This window comes from Mus musculus, chromosome 19 (genome assembly GCF_000001635.26).
Source record: "Mus musculus strain C57BL/6J chromosome 19, GRCm38.p6 C57BL/6J".
In the NCBI taxonomy this organism is placed as follows: Eukaryota; Metazoa; Chordata; class Mammalia; order Rodentia; family Muridae; genus Mus; species Mus musculus.
Genome location: NC_000085.6, coordinates 36,879,824 through 36,899,289, shown reverse-complemented (window position 1 = coordinate 36,899,289; position 19,466 = coordinate 36,879,824). Strand labels below are relative to the sequence as shown.

Sequence of the window (19,466 nt, the reverse complement as noted above, 5' to 3'; positions counted from 1 at the left end):
GCTGCTCATCAAGTGTTTGCTCATCTGCCTCCTTTATTTACTTTAAACTTGATGGAAACTGGTACCAAGGACCTTCAGTTCCCCCGTACCCAGTAGGTAATCTAACTAAACCAACGGTTTTCAACTTATGTGTCTCAACCCCTTTGACAAACCCATCTCTAAGAATACTCACACTAGGATTCATAACAGTAGAAAAATTAGTTACGAAGTATCAACAAAAATAATTTTATGGATGGGGGTCACCACACTATGAGGAGGTATATTAAAGGGTCTCTACATTAGGAAGGTTGGGGACCACTGGAGTAGACTGCCATTCAGGCCCTGAATCAAAGAGCTTCAAGGACATTATTATATTTAATACAAACGGCCCCAGCATCACACCAGCTAGCCTGGTCTATGCAGCAGGCTAAACAGCAAAGAGGCCCTGTCGCTAACAAGGAAAATGAGAAATGTAGCCTGATATTGTCCTCAGCCTCCACAAATGTTATCACTGCATACATGCTTGCATTCATACACATTGTACACACACATACAAAAGAAGATAAAGTAACATTGCATACACTAGCAAGCGTTGGCTGAAAGGACCCTGATATAGCTGTCTCTTGTGAGACTAGGCCGGGGCCTAGCAAACACAGAAGTGGATGATCACAGTCAGCTATTGGATGGAGCACAGGGCCCCCAAGTAGCTAAAGAGATCTGCAACCCTGTAGGTGGAACAACATTATGAATTAACCAGTACCCCGGAGCTCTTGACTCTAGCTGCATATGTATCAAAAAATGGCCTAGTCGGCCATCACTGGAAAGAGAGGCCCATTGGACACGCAAACTTTATATGCCCCAGTACAGGGGAACGCCAGGGCCAAAAGTGGGAATGGCTGGGTAGGGAAGTGGGGGGGAGGGTATGGGGGACTTTTGGGATAGCATTCTAAATGTAATTGAGGAAAATATGTAATAATAAAAATATTTTAAAAAGAAGATAAAGTAAATATTGGACAGATAGCAACATGAGAAAATGAATGTGACATAAGCTTAAAAGACTGTTCAAGGTGAACAATATGATTTGGCTTTGTGAAAACAAGTCCAGCACATTGGAGACACTGTTCCGTGGTAGAGTGCTTGTGTCAAGTTTGATCCTCAGCCCACAAACCCAAAACGCAGAAAAGCCAAACTATCTGTCCACTGCATAGAAAACAGCTTTCGGGGGCTGGAGACATGGCTCTGCGGTTAAGAGCACTGTCTGCTCTTCCAGAGGCTCTGAGCATCCACTTCTGAGCAACCACATGGTGGCTCACAACCATCTGTAATGGGACCTGACGCCCTCTTCTGGCAGGCAGGTGCACAAGCAACTAGAGTACTCTTACGTATAAACAAATAAGTAAACATTCATACAAAAATTTCGGCAGTACATTATTGGGGCCTGGCAAGATGGCTCAGCGGTTAAGACCACTGACTGCTCTTCCGAAGGTCCTGAGTTCAAATCCCAGTAACCACATGGTGGCTCACAACCATCCGTAATGAGATCTGACGCCCTCTTCTGGTGCATCTGAAGACAGCTACAGTGTACTAATGAATAAATAAATAAATCTTAAAAAAAAAAAATTAGGGCTGGAGAGATGGCTCAGTGGTTAAGAGAACTGGCTGCTCTTCCAGAGGTCCTGAGTTCAATTGCCAGCAACCACATGGTGGCTTACAGCCATACGTAATGGAATCTTCTGGCAATGCAGGCATAGATGCAGTTAGAGTACATGTGTATATGATGATTTTAAAAAAAAACTCCGTTATACTTTTCCTCTCATTTTCCTTCTTGTACAGTGAAAACACTTTGCTGTTAACACCAGTAATTTGTATGACTTAAGCCTTTGTCTTCGGAGGCACCTCCAGACTCCTCCTGTAGCTGGAGGGGTCTATCCACTCCATACAGAAGGGCTGGCTCTTTTCTCCCATGGAGTCAGTTGCCCTCATTCAGCTCCCGAAGGGGAGGCTTACCATTCCAGTCTGGGAGGTTCAGCAATTAAAAAGTGTTAAATCCCAAATAATGTCTCTGGAAAGCATAGTGACCCTTTGCCTGGCCCAGCTGGGCCAGGGGTGTGTGACCAGCTCCGTCTAATTACCCTCCCCGGCAAGGCTGGGAAAAGATGCCTTGGTATGTCAGAGCAGCATGCAAATGTGGGCCTCTAATCCTAGCAGGAATGCTCAGGGTGCTAATTTGACTATCTTTCACAGACCATAAATCTCCTGGGGGCAACACTGCCAGACACCATCAAGCCAAAGCCCTTCCGAGGCTGGCAGCTGGGGTGAAGCAGCCAGGATCATGCCTCACTAAAGACCAATAAAGAGCTTTGTACAGGAGGACGGGAGAGCAGCTTCTCACATTTGGACACAATGGAGCAAGGCAGTGGGAACCGTGAATGTCTGATTATGTGGACGGGTGGTCTCCCCTGTGCCCTTCCTGCCCACTGAGCCATGGGTCTTTGGTCATTCTTTGCACGCAGATGGATTCATCTTCCATCCAAGCAACAGCACAAATTCCTATTGGGTTAGTTTGTTTAATCCCGACCTATAGATAATAGACTATATTCGCTTCCATTGGAACATGCTAGCCTTTTCATACAAAAAAATCCATTAACCAGCAGTCAGGTCACTTATGCCCAGATTCAGTCTTTTGTCCAGTAGTCAGAATAGAAACAATCTCCTTTACTAGGAATCGCTATAAGCCTTTCCGTTACAGGTTCAGCCTGATTCCACCAATCCTCCCTGGGTCAGTTTAAAATACAGGTGTGCATGTGAGAGAGGGTAGTGGTAGTGGTAGTGGTGATGGAGAATTGGCTCTGTAGTTAAGAAGAGCGAGCACTGGCTGCCCTTCCAGAGGATCCCGGGTTCAGTTTCCAGCATCCACATGGTGACTCACAAGCATCCTTAACTCCAGGTCTATGGGAGTCTGATGCATTCTTCTGGCCTAGGCACATATTTCTTTTTTGGAAGAGAAGCTGAAGTGGGTTTCTGCTTTGAGATTAGAGAACTCTTGTGGTAAATCTGTGAACTGGCCAGGGTGAGGAGAAAACAAAAGTTCCATTAGAGCCACGGCATGCGCTGAGACTGTGACACAGAGATAGATACTGATTGACCCTGCATCTCAGTTGTTTAAATGTGGGGTGGGGGTCAGAAAGGACTCTACTGACCAGTCACAGGCCTTGAGTTTAATTCTTGAGCTCTCCTGTTCTCATCTAAAACAGATGGGATTATCTGGCTCATGGTATAAGAGTTGGGTGTAATATAATATTGATGCAACTGGGTGGATTTGATAACCGTGATTATTATTATTTAAAAACAATTAATATTCATCCACGTATGGTTGGATTCAATCCATCCCACCACTATTCCTTCCTCTCCCAGTGATTCCCCTATTCCCACTCTTCCCTCCCAATCTCATGTATTAATACCCAGAGTTCCTTTAGTGCCTAGGCATGGGGCCATCGACTGGAGCTTGGGTATTCAATAAAACAAAACAAGACAAAACACAACACAACACACATAGCTCCTCCTCCTTTTCCGGTTGAAAAGCTGCATAGATAGGGCAAGGACCTCATAATCTTTCTCCAACCATGCTTGGATTCCTGTTGGCTTGATCTTACGTCAGTTATGTGTGCAATACCCAGTAAGTAGCTTTGTAACAGACATATAATCTTTATAATCTCTCACCCCCACCCCCTTTTCTGCTCACAATCCCTGAGCTTCGTGGGGAGTGTAACACAGATACCTATTTTATAGGTCTTGGCCTCTTGATATTACTTTTTTATTTTTTAAGATGATAATTATTATTATTATGCGTTTTTGTTTGTTTTTTAGAGACAGGGTTTCTCTGTGTAGCTCTGGCTGTCCTGGAACTCACTCTGTAGACCAGGCTAGCCTCGAACTCAGAAATCCGCCTGCCTCTGCCTCCCGAGTGCTGGGATCAAAGGCGTGCGCCACCAGTGCCTGGCTAAGATTTAATTATTTTATATATGAGTACACTGTTGCTGTCTTCAGACACATCAAAAGAGGGCATTGGTTCCAATTACAGATGGTTGTGAACCATCATGTAGTTGCTGGGAATTGAACTCAGGAGCTCTGGAAGAGCAATCAGTGCTCTTAACTGCTTTGCCATCTCTCCAGCCCCCTATATTACTGTTTTTTTTGGTAGTCAACCTCTTAGGAAACCGGTTTACTTCTATCACTAGTTGTAGCCTTGCTATGTTGTTACTGCTGTAGTGTCTTTAGCTACTGCTCCCTCCATGTAATGTTGAGACTTTAGAAGGAATGAAGGGCTGGGAAGATGGCTTAGTGGTGCTTGCTGCACAAACAGGAGAACTTGAGTTCAAATCCCCAGCATCTATTTGCAAAGCTCACGGGGCTAAGTAATGTGTAATGAAATAACACACCACTGCATGTTCAGAGCTTGTATGAGACAGGACTGTCTCCCTTATTTTTCTGATTCTCAAAGTAGATCAGTTCCCAGCAGCAGCCATGCCCCACCCACATAAATCCCTGGCAATAGTACATGCCAAGTGCTATCAATCCCTGTTAACCCCGAATTCTTCTTGAGGCTAGGAATGACAGTCACCACTGGTAAAATTAGGTGCCATAATCTTCCTACCTTGTGTTCCTTCTGTTCTGAGGGAAATGAAGGGTTGAGCTGCCTTTTAGTTTCTCAGAGCTTTGGTTTCTTTATGCATATGGGTGCATTGCCTGTGTGTATGCCCACATAACACTTGCTAGGCATAGGTAATCTTAGCATCAAGGAGGCTGAGGTATAACTGAATTTGAGAGCAGCCTGGGTTAAAAACCCAAAACATGTAACCCAGTAAATATGTGACAGGGACGGGTGCTCGTCTGCATGTATACGTGAAAGACAGCAAACCGAGTCAGGTTCCCCTCATTCAGACGCTGGTTCTTAGACTTAAAGTACTTTCTGATTTTCAAGACTTGGTTTCTCTGTGTCTTCCCTAGAACTTGTTTTGTAGACAAGGCCAGGCTGTCCTTGAACTCAAGAGGTCCACATGCCTCTGCCTCCTGGGTGCTTAGATTAAAGGTGTGCACCACACCTGACTCAAATTACAATTTCTAGTCTGTTGCAAATCAGTAATTTTATAAAAGAAATTTCAAGCCCATTAGCAGACCTTACTTTTGTGTAGACTGCTCTGGGATATGCTGGTACCCCTTTCTGAGGGCTCCCTGCATATCTGTGTTATGGGAATGGCAACTATAAGTGACTAAATGGAGAGGACACATAGAAGTCATCCAAGATGGTAACTACTTCAGGCCACAACCCACATGAGCCAGGAAACACAGGGTGTGTACAGGGACTGGGAGATAGTGAAGGGCAGTCCTCTCGTCCTTCCTAACAGTTCTTGTGAGGGGAACCACTGCTGTCTGGGCAGGTCAGGAAGCGTGGTGGTTGAAAAGGAATGGACCCCACAGACTCCTGTGTTTGAGTGCTTAGCCCACAGGGAACGGCACTATTAGCAGGTGTAGCCTTGCTGAAGTAGTTTGTCGTTGGAGGAAGTATGTCACCGTGGAGGCAGGCTTTGATGTCTCATATATGCTCAAGCCATCCCAGTGGGACAGTCTCTCCTTGCTGCCTGCCTGCCAAGAACTCTTAGCTCCTGCAGCAAGCTGGCCTGCATGCTTCTCATGATGATGATGGGCTAAACCTCTGAAACCATTAAGCCAGACCCAATTAAATGTGTTCCTTTATAAGAGTTGCTACCATCATATTGCTTCATCACAGCAATGAAACTCTAAGACAGAGGTAAAGGCACAATCAAGAGAACTATTAGTTAATAGCTTTGGGAAGTTTATTTGCATGTTTTCTTGCCTCAATCTTCAAACAACTGGATCACATCATACGTGGGCATGCACGCTCAGCAAACAGCAAGCAAACACTTCAGTATCATCTTAAAAGAAGCAGGAAGATAAAGCAGTTTATGTAGACTTCAAAGTGATACTTAGGGATACTTGTACCATCACTCTCTTCTTATGGAACACTGAAGACTAATTACAGACATGTCATTAGCATATGGAAATATAAAATACACTACTTTTTTTTCCTTTTAGAGAAAAAATATGACTAACTGGGATTTGGAAACTTATCAAGAATGTTTTTATGACATAGAAAACAAAAATATATTTCTCTTTGTAAGTTAAGCAGACTGATTTTCGTGAATGAATTTTAAGGACTACCAAAGTCATACTGGATGGTGTGGACGCCAAACACATCTTACCTTCATCATGAAGCATCTGAGCAAGTATGGCCACCACATTCTACATCTTACATTTATGCTGCACCCTGTCACGATTAGACTCAAAACTACACTGTTCTCTTGCAATTACGATTTACTGTAATTTCAATGAATTACCATGCTACCCAGAAAACAAGTAAACAGTTTATTAAGAATTAAGTGAGGCATGGAATGTGATACAAGTAGACACTCAGATGGGCAGAACACTACACACACACACATACACAAATTAAATTTCACCTCAAAAAAAAATCACAAGGCAAAAGAAAAAGCAATTCCATTATTATAAAGGTATTTCATGCAAAGCACTAAACCACACCCCCAAACTCCCAGCTCCCAATAAACATTGCCATGCCAGCGTATTGACCACAATGGGAACACACATAAGCAATGGGTTAGGAGGTAACACGGGTCATAACCAGACCATGATTCTACATGAAAAACAATTCCAGATCCACACAGAGTAACATAGGCCAAACTTTGAAAAGTACGTAAATATAAACCCCACTAATTAACTTCATTATCTTTTAACTATAAAACCCAGAAGCTTACAGAACCTGAAAAATTTATATAAAATTTGGCATACTCCTTTTATGTTCAAGAAATGATTTTAGGATATTTGTAGTTAGCAGAGAGCTGTATAAAAGCATTTCTAGGTCAGGATTTGACCTCTTAACCCTTGACCACAATTCACATCTTAGGAACAACTCCAGACATACATTTCTCTTAACTCACAGGATGGGAAACTTAACTTTCAAGCAACTCTATGTACAAGATTCTATAAAGGACCAGGTAGGTAATTAAGAGACCAAATAAAATGTAAAACAAAGAGAAAGTGTACAGAGAGTGAAGAGGACATCCTCATTTACAAAAACTTAGGTGGATAAAAATCTCTCCTTGATTTCTGAGTGTACCGCCATGCAGTACGGCAGGTCTCTGTGCAATGCAAGATGCTAAGTGTAAGGCTTACATTAGAGAATAGTAAAAATAGCCTTTCATGGAAAGTAATTTCTTCCACAGCTGCCATACTGAACTTGAGCCTGTGACAGTGTTTTTCCAACTGGGCAGAATGCCTTGACAGAAGTAGGAAGCACTAGGCTTGCCCATTCCAGAGGCTGCCACAGACACAGACACTCACACCTATGGTTTTAGGTTGTATTTACTCATGATAAATACACTGGCTATAATATATCCATAAGATCAAGAAAAACTTAAATTTAAAAAACCTATCCATTTCCACTTGTTATTCCTCCGTTTTAGATTTAAGGTAATTAGACCTGATTGGGAAATTATCCACCATTGCCTTCCCCGTGTCCACTTACAGTTCACGATCAGAGCACTAAGAGTTCAGAAGCTGGGGCTTAGCATCTTCAAAACTTGAAGAGAGTTCTGCTCTGAGGTCGAGGACATCAGAGACCTCTCTAGAGCAAGACCCAGAGCTTAAGGCCATTGAAGATCTTCTCTAGCCACAAGTCCCCATCACGTCACACCAGAGCTCTCTGGGATGTGTGCCTTCTAGACACAAAGGCATCACCAATTAAATTCCAAGAGTATTCATAAAATTCTTAAATTAGAAAGATTTCTATTAATAGAGAAATGCTTCCATCAGTAAATTAAATTTGTTAAGTCAATGTTTCCCCACTAACTCTCTATTAGCAACCGAGCAGCCTCTGGAATCAAACGTAGCGATCAGTCAGGCGACGACAGATGAAACACGGATGAGCAACACATATGAAAATACTCTGTGAACCGCTGCAGCTCTAGAACAGTTTATAGTACAAAGCGATGTAAATAAATATCGGGCTAGTACAAAAGCTCTTATTTACATTTTACAAATGAAATTGTATTCAGTGTAAATGCTGTGTTTTAAAGAACACAGTACTGATTAGTAAAATGAGTTCTGTTGAGGGATTACCATTTTTGTTAGAACCAATGCACGACGTATAAAAGATTCAAGTTAACTGTTTATAATTTAGGACAGACAAACCCAGTTGAACCTGGAATGGCATCTGTTAAAGTGCTGAGAACAGGAAACACTCAGAAACACTGTACACTGTTAAAGCTTCATCAAGTCACAACGCTGGGCTTCGTTCACATTTTATCATTTGTGCCACAGGCCTGTAGTCAGCATGAATTGTTTTCCTGCCAAGGAGTGAAACTTAAGAGGCCGTCAGCTGCTTCAGGACATTTCGTCTGGGGGAACTGGTTTCAGCCATCAACCATACCTTCAGGCCTTACAATCTGGTAAGTAATTAGATATTCAGGATAAGCCTGGAAAAGAAAGATTAGTTCAAATGTTAGCAAGTGTGTTTTATTGTATGTCAAGATGGCCTTGAGTCCTACACAACCCAACCACTGTTCCCCGACTGACTCCTATCTTCCCAGTTCTCTTCCAACCCTCAGAAGCAGGTAGGTCTAGGGTGAGATGTAAATACATGTTTTTGTCTGTTATCAGTAACAGAGGGAATTCTGCCACATACTTTGACTTAGAATGCTGATTTACACTGGCTTTTTATTAGGTCTTTGTCAATTATTGCAGGAAAAATTACACATCATTGCTATATTTTACAGAAAAAAAAAAAAAAAAAGAAAAGAAAAAGATACAGATTTGACTGAAAACTGAATAGGTTAGATATATCAATGGTTCTTTTCTGATTTTGAAAATATTTTAAAAAATGATTTATTTAGTTTTATGTGTACTGGTGTTTTCCCTACATGTAAGTCTGTATGAGGGTGTTGGATCCCCTGGAACTGAAGTTAGACAGCCATGAGTTGCATGAGTAATCTAGAAGAGCACCCAGCGCTCCAGCCCGGTTTTGAGAATCTTATGACAAACATTTTGTTAACTTTCAAACCTGAAGTTACCCCCAACCCCCCCACCCACCCAAATTCAGTTAAGGTAACATGTCCTGTTCATGTAAGAGCCATGCACTGTCAAAGACAAACAAATGTAAGTGAATTACCTGTTCTCCTCTGTAAATAACATATTCAGCTAATGCTAGGCCATTTACACTGGGCCGGCCAGTGACCGAGTGATGGCCGGGAGGAGAATGTGCCATTTTCATTGCGCTGAACTGCAAGAAAGACTTTCCCAAGGTTACTCGACAAAACAGCAGCTGCCTAAAACATAAAAAGGAAAATTTTACCCTGGACACAGAAACCCAGAACAGCAAAGCTCTATGTTAATAACATATTTCTAGACAACATATTTCTAGTACTGTATTCCAATAACAGCTCAGGGGAAGTATGAGAACACTGCTTGTTTGTTTGTTTTTTGGTTTTTTGAGACAGGGTTGCTCTGTATAGCCCTGCTGTCCTGAAACTCACTTTTTAGACCAGGCTGGCCTCGAACTCAGAAATCCACCTGCCTCTGCCTCCTGAGTGCTGGGATTACAGGCGTGCACCACCACGCCCAGCTGAGAACACTGCTTATTACTAATAATCTCAACCACAGAAGGCAAGTAAAATTTAAGTATTCAATTTACAGAATTTGAAACATTGTAGCCTCCTAAATAGTATAGATTTGTGGCTCAAAATAGAAATGATAGTAATTCCTACCCAGAAGGGAATTCCTAACATAATACAGAAAGCCTAAGCTTAGTGGGAAAATAATGGTAGTAAGAATAACACAAGTTGGCCGGGCCCTTTAACTCTTACACATCCCACCTCTTCTGTCAGCACAGCACAGCACAGCACAGCACAGCACAGCACAGCACAGCACACACAGCACAGCACAGCACAGCACAGCACAGCACAGCACAGCACACACAGCACACACAGCACAGCACAGCACAGCACAGCACAGCACAGCACAGCACAGCACAGCACAGCACAGCACAGCACAGCTCAGCCAGCCGTTGTGTGTGCACTATCCTCCTGGCTCTCCTTAGCATTCTCTATGGAGAACCAAGTATTCAAAAGGAAGTTGAATTAAACAAATCAAGTGCTCAGAATCATGCTGGCCCACTCAGATCCTTTGGTAAATATTAGCTGTTATTGTAACTTGTGAAGAGACAGTTTAATCTGTATCCCTCAAATTGTCAGGTATGCCTTGCCCTCCATATGTCTCAAATATGTAATTAGTTCTAATTATGAAAGTACCAAGTAATCTCTCACCTGTGACAAATGTAACACGATCTGTCTTTGTGAATTGGACATCCGGTGCCACCTCCAATTCCATACACATATTGATTGCTTTTGGAAGAGTTCTCAGCAAAATAAATTCCAGCTCCAAACATGCCACCTATGTATGCATGCCTTTCATCAAAGCCCTTATGGATAATCGCATTCACAAAAGGAGACCCTAAAATACAAACATGGGCAACAACAATTCAGAAAAAACTAAACCGTCTAAGAAGTTAACTTTTCTAAGGAACTAGGATTAAACACAGAGCTTTGTGCACATCAGTCAAGCACTGAGCCACACACCCAGCCCAGGATGCTAAATTCTTTGTTTTTAAGACAGACTCTCTACATAGCCTTGGCTGTCTTGGAACTATGCATACCAGATAGGCCTGCACCTCACAGAATCACCTCTGGGCCCATGGATGTTAAATGCTTGAACATGAATCACTGCCAGAAAAAACTGTAGACAGGGTTTCTCTGTGTAGCCCTGGCTATCCTCAAACTCATAGATTCTGCCTGTCTCTGCCTTCTCATTGATAGGATTAAAGGCATGTGCTATTATCAACTGGTTGCCATTTTTTAATTAAAAAAAAAACAAAACAAAACAAAAACAAAAACTACCAACAACAAAGCTATGCATAATTCTGTAGGTCCATGTGGTATGTGCATTGAGAGCCAGAATCACAGGCAGTTTGAACACCCAATGCGGGCTTTGGAAACTTAACTGCAGTCTTCTCCAGCAGCAATATTTGCTCTTTCTGTTCCTTCTAAATCATCCCTACAGACCCTAGAGCTTGCTATTTTTAGAGCTAAGAATTCCTTATGTTGATTAACGATTCCAATAGGATGGTGGTTCAGATGCCAAAGGATAGACTCAATTAGAAAAACAACAGAGTATTTGAAATTCTAATGCAAAAGTTACCACATTTCAGAGTCAAATACATAAAACCCACGACCCCTAAGGGCTTCACAGTTCACTGCACCCAGTGAGGCTAAGAGACATCAGGTCTTCAACCGTGCTTGACCTCTGTGCACTTTCCTAGACAGTCAGAAGTACCCAAGCAGCCTAGCCTGCCATGCTCTTATTCTTCTCCTTGTGCCTCTTCTCTTTCATTATCTGCTATAAGAGATTCCAAGGGCAAATAGTGACCCTTCTCCTGTCCTTGCTAACAGAGGCTTAGCCAAAACTGCACCACACGGCACATGAGAAGCAGTGTGGGGAGTGTGAAGTGAGAGTTGGTGATCTCACAACTTACTTCTTTCCTTCCATCATAGAGTTTGGGGACGGAATTCAGAGGTCATTAGGTTCATGTGGCAAGGCCTTTACTAAACTGAGCCGTTTTACTCGCCACCAAAAAGGTAATCTTAATTTATTAAAAATGTTCATTATAAAGTATATTAACACAAAAGAAACCGAGGATATGAACACAAATGTACAAGTTACAAAAATGTTATCTTTGGGGCTGGTGAGATGGCTCAGTGGGTTAGAGCACCCGACTGCTCTTCCGAAGGTGCAGAGTTCAAATCCCAGCAACCACATGGTGGCTCACAACCATCCGTAACAAGATCTGACCCCCTCTTCTGGAGTGTCTGAAGACAGCTACAATGTACTTACATATAATAAATAAATAAATAAATCTTTAAAAAAAAAATGTTATCTTTATTAAGAGGACATCAGCTACACTCTTAGAGAGAGGGCAGTGTGAAAAACTTACCATGAAATAACATCCTTTCGTTTGCATGGTTGTGGTTTTCTTCAGAAACTTCTTTTCTCCGGTGTGTATATCTTTCCCACAATTTCTTGTTACAAACCTTCTGAATCTATAAAAAGCAGAAAAGTGAAATATTGCCTTTTATCTTACCAATATAAACAAACAGACAAACAAACAAATATCAGAACCAACTGCCGTAAGTTGTCCTTAGACCTCCACCTATATGTGGTTGTGTACATGCAATTTGTGTCTGTCTGAGTTCATACACACATTTTTCTTTCAAAGAGAAACAATACTCGTGGCTGGAAAGAGGCCACGAATACATGAAAGTTGCATGAAATACTTCAATTTTAGAATTACCTAAAATAGGAAGTTAAATATAAGTTACCACTAAGTCTTTACAGAAACACCTCAGCCATGATAAATTTTGTAGAAGCATGAGGCATGAGACAGAGCAAACACCCTGCTTTCCTGACTAGCTAGCTCAAAACACCATAAACACAATTTGAAATAACCACCCACCACACATTTTTCTTTCCTATTACTCTCTTTCCCCCCCAGTCCCCATTTTTGTCAGGAGAAAACTTAAAGACGAAAGCGGGGTCTCATTTGGAGCATCACTATGGTCAAAATGGACATTTCTAGTGCTGAGTGCTGCAGCCCCCTAGTGGTCCCTAACAGGACACCTGAGTGTTTTGGTTTTAGTATTGGCTCAAACAAATAACCCCACAAAATGACTCAAAATATGGATAACAGATGTAATCAAGAACCATAGCTGGTATGAACAATCTTTATGTCTAAAATGTAACAAAAATAAAGCTATTCTAGTACACACACACACACACACACACTAAATATTGTGCTGAAATGGATTCTTTTCATATTGAACATAGAAATTTTGAAATCAGCCTTTCAATTTCACACTTAAGTGACCCCCCCCTTGCCTGAACAACCTGATGGTAGGAGATAACAACCACACCACACTAAGTAAGCTTTAGTGTTCATTAACTTAAAGAGTACATCTACTTTATGGTATACTGATATTGTTCAATAATTTTTATTTTGAGATGAGAATTTCTCTGTGTAGCCCTAGCTATGCTAGAACCCAGAAATCTGCCTGCCTCTGCCTCCTCATTGTTGTGATTAAAAGGCGTGAGCTAACATGTCTAACCTAAAAATAGATGAATTTTTTAAAAAAGTGGGCATGGTGGCCCATGAACCTGATCTTATCCCCAGGACTAGGAAGGCTGATGCAAGAGACTTAAATTCTACACTAGCTAGCCCATGTAGACAGTGAGATTTTGCTCAACAAATGAACAGAGTTATTTATTTATTTATGAATGAGACAGGGTTTCTCTGTGTAGCCCTGGCTGTCCTGGAACTCACTTTGCAGACCAGGATGGCCTAGAACTCAGAAATCCGCCTGCCTCTGCCTCCTGAGTCGGCTGGAATTTTTAAGAATATAAATTTGAGGATAGTCTCTCCCTCCACAATCCCTGAAGCCATGTCAGAAAGCTACTGTGCTAGATATCACTATGTTCTTATCAACCTTACTTAAGACTCTGGGCTGAGGAAATGACAGACTTGGTTTGGCCCCCGTTTCTGGTCACTCGTTACCTTGAGAATGTTGTATCTGTTGAAGACGCCGCCTGCGTGACCACCATCTCTGTGCTCCCGCACAGTACTCTGCATCTGATGGAAAGTAATTTAAAACATACACATTATTGTCTTTTCTGACTCGTGTTTTGTTTTAAATTTATTTGTTACTATTTCTGAGAATTCAACATAGGTTTTAATATTTTTCCTGAAAGGACATAACCCTGTAACTGTGTACCATCTTTGTTCTCTTGAGACAGGGTTCTTCTGTGTAGCCCTGGCTGTCCTGAAACACGCTCTGCAGACCAGGCTGACCCTGAACTCAGAGATCCACCCACCTGCCTCTGCCTCTTGAATATCAGGGTTACCGTGAGTATATCTAGAGGTATTTATAGTTTATAGCTGAAAACATGTTTATAGCTGAAAAAGTTACATGATGTAAACTAGTATGAAAGAGAATGTAAAATATGTTAAACATAAAAGCAAATCAATGATTCTGTTGTGCTAATATTAGCCTAATAAAAACATAACGTATTTTCTTAGGATTATGAATTTGGTATCTCTGCGTACTTCATACAGATAAGGCATGCGTACATCAAAGTATAAAGTGTGAAGTGTGTACAGCTGGGTGTAATGGTGTATAACCTTTAATAAAAGACACTGAGAAGTCAGAGGCAGGCAGATGTCTGAGTTCTAGGGCAACATAGTCTATACAGTGAGTTCCAGGACAGGCAGGGCAACATAGTGAGAACTTGTTTCAATACAATCACAAGGGCTGCCGGGCAGTGGTGGCGCACACCTTCTTTAATCCCAGCCCTTGGGAGGCAAAGGCAGGTGGATTTCTGAGTTTGAGGTTAGTCTGGTCTACAGAGTGAGTTCCAGGACAGCCAGGGCTATACAGAAAAACCATGTCTCAAAAAACCAAAACAACAACAACAACAAAACAAAACCAAACCAAACACGAGAGGTTGGGGGGTGAGGTAATAGGGACCCTGGATAGGAAAGTACTCTTCAAAGATTTCAGTGGATTAAAGAATTCTTTGGAAAGAAAGTCAGAATAAAATTTCCCATATAAATATTATCTAAATGTTGAATCCTGTCTGAGATTCCTCATGCTACAGTTGCCTTCAGAGGGAGTGAACACTAGCATATTTTCAAATGACAGCAACCTTCTTTCCAACAGAATTCTAATTCAATATGAACTGAAATGGCAATTTAAGTACCTAAATAAATAACGTTAACTGAGAGCTGCATTATAAATATTTACAAATTATCAAGGTGGTGAAAAGAAATTTAAAAAAACAAAAACAAAATTCACGTTCAAATATATCTGCAAAATTCTAGGACACAGCAACTGAGTCAACAATATGGTGGCCAGATCTACCTATCCATTTATTTAAGTGTGATGAACATACCTCTTCTTCCACAGACTGAAATTCTTTATCATCAGGAGACAGATCTATGAGAATTGTTCCACTACCAGAGTTGTTTAGAGTTAAATATGGATTAAGACCTATGAAATGAAATTTACAAGTAAAAAAGCCGCCAATAAATCAGCCCCCCCCCCCCCAATCTTAACTTCTTAAGGATTTAGATTTATAGGAATGCAAAGTGCAGACAGTGCAGGCACACACACCACCCAACTTTCCTCAGGACTCTAACAGATACTACAACTGTCAGAACTTATTAACATAGGCTTCATCTGGACCGCACGAGTTTTCTCAGTCAATGTCCTTTCTCTATCAGGATCAAACCTATGCTATTCAGACTACTAGTGTGTGTGCGTGTGCCTGTGTGCACAAAAGCAGAGGGTTATCATCAGACCCTCAGAGCTGAGCTGGAGGCTCTCATCCAGCTTTCATTGTTCTATGGGTCTGACAGCTGAACTCTGGTCTCAGAGTTGTGCAACAAGCACTCGTAAACACTAAGCCATTTGCAACTCTCCCCTCTGCACACTAATTTTTTAAGATCCTTTAAAATTAATTAATTAATTAATTGATTAGTATAGCTGTCCTCAGACACGTCAGAACAGAGCATCAGATCCAATTACTTATGGTGAGCCCCATGTGGTTAGTGGGAACTGAACTTAAGATTTAGGAAGAGCAATCAGTGCTCTTAGCCGTTGAGCCATCCTCCACCTAGATTCACTTTATCTAAGCGTGCACCATGTGAATCCCTTCAGAGCCCTGAGACTGGGATTACAGCTGTAAACAGCCATGTGGGTTCTGGGTCCTGAACCAAGTTGTTGTTGTTCCAGAGCATCTGACGCCCTCTTCTGGCTTTCTCTGGTATTGATTGCAGGCGGTGCTCACATATGCACATAAACTCTCTTCATTTTATAAATAGAATTTTTTAAAATTCCAGTTGCATACCTCCTATTTTAAAATATTAAAAAAATTATTCCTCTTTTGATTGGCAAACCAAGCGACCGGTTCCATCCCAGGCCTTCCTAAGATGGACGGCACTGTAGTACTTTGTCCTTCCTTTCCTCTTTCCTGCTTCTAAACAGTCTCCCTGTCTGTTTTGTTTTTCCTCCTTGTTTTCTTCTTTTGAAGACAGATTTCTCTGTGTAGTCCTGGCTGTCCCAGAACTCACACTGTTGAACTCAAGAGATGCCTCTGCCTCCAGTGCTGGGATTGAAGGCGTGCACTATGCTGCCCAGCTCCCTTTCTGATGTTATGAAATACGTCTTCTACCATCCTCTCGTGTCCCTCTCACTTCCCATTATCCCTTTTCTACTTCTATGCCACACATGCAGATTTAAATCTGTGTGCCACATGAGAAAACAAATGGTATTTAACTGAGTCTGGCTTATTTTTATGTAATATAATAACCTTCAGTGTGATCTAGTTTTCTGCAAATGCCAAAATTTCATTTACTACAGCTGACTGGAATTCCACTGTTTGTTTGTATGTATGCATGTATGTACACATTTTGTCTAGTCACCTGTTGATGGACATATAAGCTGGCTCCACTTCCTAGTTCTTTCAGATTGTGTAGTTATAAATATGGGCTTGCAGCCCTCTCTGTTGTGTCTAGGTTTGGGTTCCATTAACTATACACCCAGTGATGGTCATGCTGGATCACAACGGTATTTAATTTTACTGATGTGCATAGTGGCTGCACTACTTTACATCTCTGAGTGCTCTATCAGCATTACAGTAAATCACCGTTTCTGTTTAATAATAAAGGTAAAATGTGATTTTTGACTCCTAAAGTAATACACAATTTTTACCGATCTCTGGTGCACAGAAATGCTAACATCTGCTGAGTGAACAGAACCTGCATTCTCCTTTAGTGAACTGTTGTAACACAGTATTCCTTTTTAGGACTCTCACCCACGCTGTTTTAAGTTAGCTACGGAAAACATGACTTTATCATTTAATCATTCCTAGCATGTGAATGGGAGACACCTATGCTCCAGGTCGTTTATAATCACAACACTTTAGACCTAGGTTAACTTCTACTTTTAACTTCCCATTTTCTAAGAGCTAAAATAATCCTAAAATTTCTACATGAGACGAGAAACTTTACTTTGGGTCATATAATTTACATTAGTGTCATGAGTGGGGCACTGGTGGTGCACGCCTTTAGTCCCAGCACTTGGGAGGCAGAAGCAGGCGGATTTCTGAGTTGGAGGCCAGCCTGGTCCACATAGTGAGTTCCAGTACAGCCAGGGCTACACAGAGAAACCCTGTCTTGAAAAAACCAAAAAAAAAAAAAAGCACTCCTCACAGACTTTGTATAAATAAACTGTCAACCAGTTATTAACATGAAGTACCTTGTTGTCCAGAGATCAGCCTTTCAACTCCTTTAATCAGCTTGTGTCGATGTCCATAGGCATTGATTCCAATCTCTTTCAGTTCCTTGTGGCCCATTTCAACTAGGACATCTAAGGTAATCTTACAAAAGAAAATCAAATATTCAGAATGCTTGCTCACTTGGTAGATACTCATACACTGATAGTCTCAAAGTATTCATGTTTACTTCACATTATTTTTTTAAGATATATTTTATTACATGAAAGTTTGTCTGTCTGTGCATGCATTATACTTCAGTCAAAAAGGGCATCCACCCGCCCCCTTCAATGGCATCACAGAAGGCAGTTGTCACCAAATCAAACCCCGTGCTACCTCACTAGCCCCGTTTCATATTATTTTAGCCTTTATAGAAAACAAGTCATTTATTGAACTCAAAAAGTTGTAACAACTAAGTTGAATCACAAATGTTCTTTCAGACTCATCTTCCCACTGTACTTCCCATCGCTCCACACCCACCCTTTACCCATCGTCTTGCACAGCCCCTCCAGGACCTCTGCATCACTGTTCAAACTCTTACCCCAATCATTTCAGCTTCATGAAATTGAAATAATTATTCCTGTTTCATTTATACAACATCAACAATGGCAATACTGTAAATACTGTAGGAGCTGGTGAGCCTGCAAGAGTGCTGCTCTGTCAAAGTGGACTGGGGTTTGGTTTCCAGTACCCACATGCTGGCTTTCAACCATTAGGGATCTGACATCCTCTTCTGACCTCCTCAGTCCCCAGGCATGCATGCGGTATACATTCACGCAGGCAAAACACTCTGGGGCTATCCAGAAAAGCTCAACTACATGGCTGACACATTCTCATTCCTGTCCATAGTAGGTAGTAAAGGGATGAGTCAGGAACCATGTTTTTAAGGAGGATGCTCTATTTCTACATACTGGTCAATTTTTAGATAATGAGTAAGTGAAACTCCAAGGTCAAGCCATATGAGGAATTGACTGATTTCCAGTCTCTTAACTTTCAGAGCTGTAGTAGACAGAACACTACTACACAGTACACATAGCATCCAGGAGGCCCAGGGTTCAGTGCCCACCACTAAACATAACAGACACCCTACAAACAATTTCCCAATAGCTTAGAAGGTTTAATTAATTTTAAGCATTTTCTAGCTCTTTCTATTAAACACTAAACCAAACAAAAGAATTCACCCACTCACCTGTTCTCTCTCAAATATATCCATCAAGTGCTCAAGTCCAAGGTTCCTTATGAACTGAGTTATACTAAAATCGATTCCTGAATCTGGGAGGAATAAAATATCACATCAGAATATTGTACAACACCACTGTGAATATAAAAGATCTGCAATGTTACAGCACAGCAAAGATACTAACAGCCATTTATGTAATACTAAAAACTTGCAAGAATCCTACAAACTGCGCAGCCCCGGCTAGCCTGGAACTCAATGCCTGCCATGCTAGCCTCAAATTAAGAAACCCACTGTACACGTGGTGTGCTATCATGCTCAGCTTAAACAGTTAACCGGCCATGGGCTTTCTGAAGTTTAAGTATTTCTTGTTTTGTTTTCATTTAAAAATTTAGTTTTAGCCTCATCTTTAAAAGTAAGTCAAGATCAAGTCTTTCAAACTTATGAAAAAAAGTTTTATGATGTTGCATAGAGTACAAAGAATGTGACAGATAAAGGCTGGCATCTGAAGAATGGGTCAGGATGGAAGACAGCTCAGTGGGTAAGGCACTTGCTGGGCAAGGCTGGCAACCTGAGTTCAATCTCTGGGAAGGACAGAGTGAATTCCAGGACAGTCAGTGAGACACAGAGAAACTGTCTTAAAAAAACAAACAAAAATCAAATGAAGAACCCGTGACACAGAGTTGTCCTCTCATCTCCCTATACACGACACAGCACAAGCTTGGACACATGCATGTGCGTACACAGGATAGCAAATAAACAAATAAACAAACAAACAAAC

At 41.4% G+C, this 19,466-nt stretch overlaps 1 protein-coding gene across 3 annotated transcripts in view, besides 1 other annotated feature; it reads right to left on the bottom strand.

Annotated features, from left to right (window-relative positions):
• Nucleotides 1,129-3,050: an enhancer, noted in NCBI's record as "VISTA enhancer mm1641". NCBI's record gives its function as "enhancer in: neural tube[4/5]" and the evidence as "EXISTENCE:transgenic organism evidence [ECO:0001131][PMID:17130149]".
• Nucleotides 5,813-19,466, bottom strand: part of Tnks2 (tankyrase, TRF1-interacting ankyrin-related ADP-ribose polymerase 2) — a 59,349-nt gene continuing 45,695 nt past the window's right edge. For 2 of the 3 annotated variants that reach the window (XM_006527409.4, XM_006527408.4), the window contains 8 exons: nucleotides 18,698-18,780; nucleotides 17,493-17,613; nucleotides 15,127-15,224; nucleotides 13,733-13,807; nucleotides 12,119-12,224; nucleotides 10,395-10,581; nucleotides 9,242-9,398; nucleotides 5,821-8,549 (listed from right to left, as the gene is read on the bottom strand). In XM_006527409.4, coding sequence (XP_006527472.1) covers nucleotides 8,487-8,549; nucleotides 9,242-9,398; nucleotides 10,395-10,581; nucleotides 12,119-12,224; nucleotides 13,733-13,807; nucleotides 15,127-15,224; nucleotides 17,493-17,613; nucleotides 18,698-18,780 — 890 coding nt within the window. In that variant the 3' untranslated portion in view covers nucleotides 5,821-8,486. Of the gene's footprint in view, nucleotides 8,550-9,241; nucleotides 9,399-10,394; nucleotides 10,582-12,118; nucleotides 12,225-13,732; nucleotides 13,808-15,126; nucleotides 15,225-17,492; nucleotides 17,614-18,697; nucleotides 18,781-19,466 lie in introns of all 3 variants that reach the window. The other variant, NM_001163635.1, reaches the window with a different exon arrangement.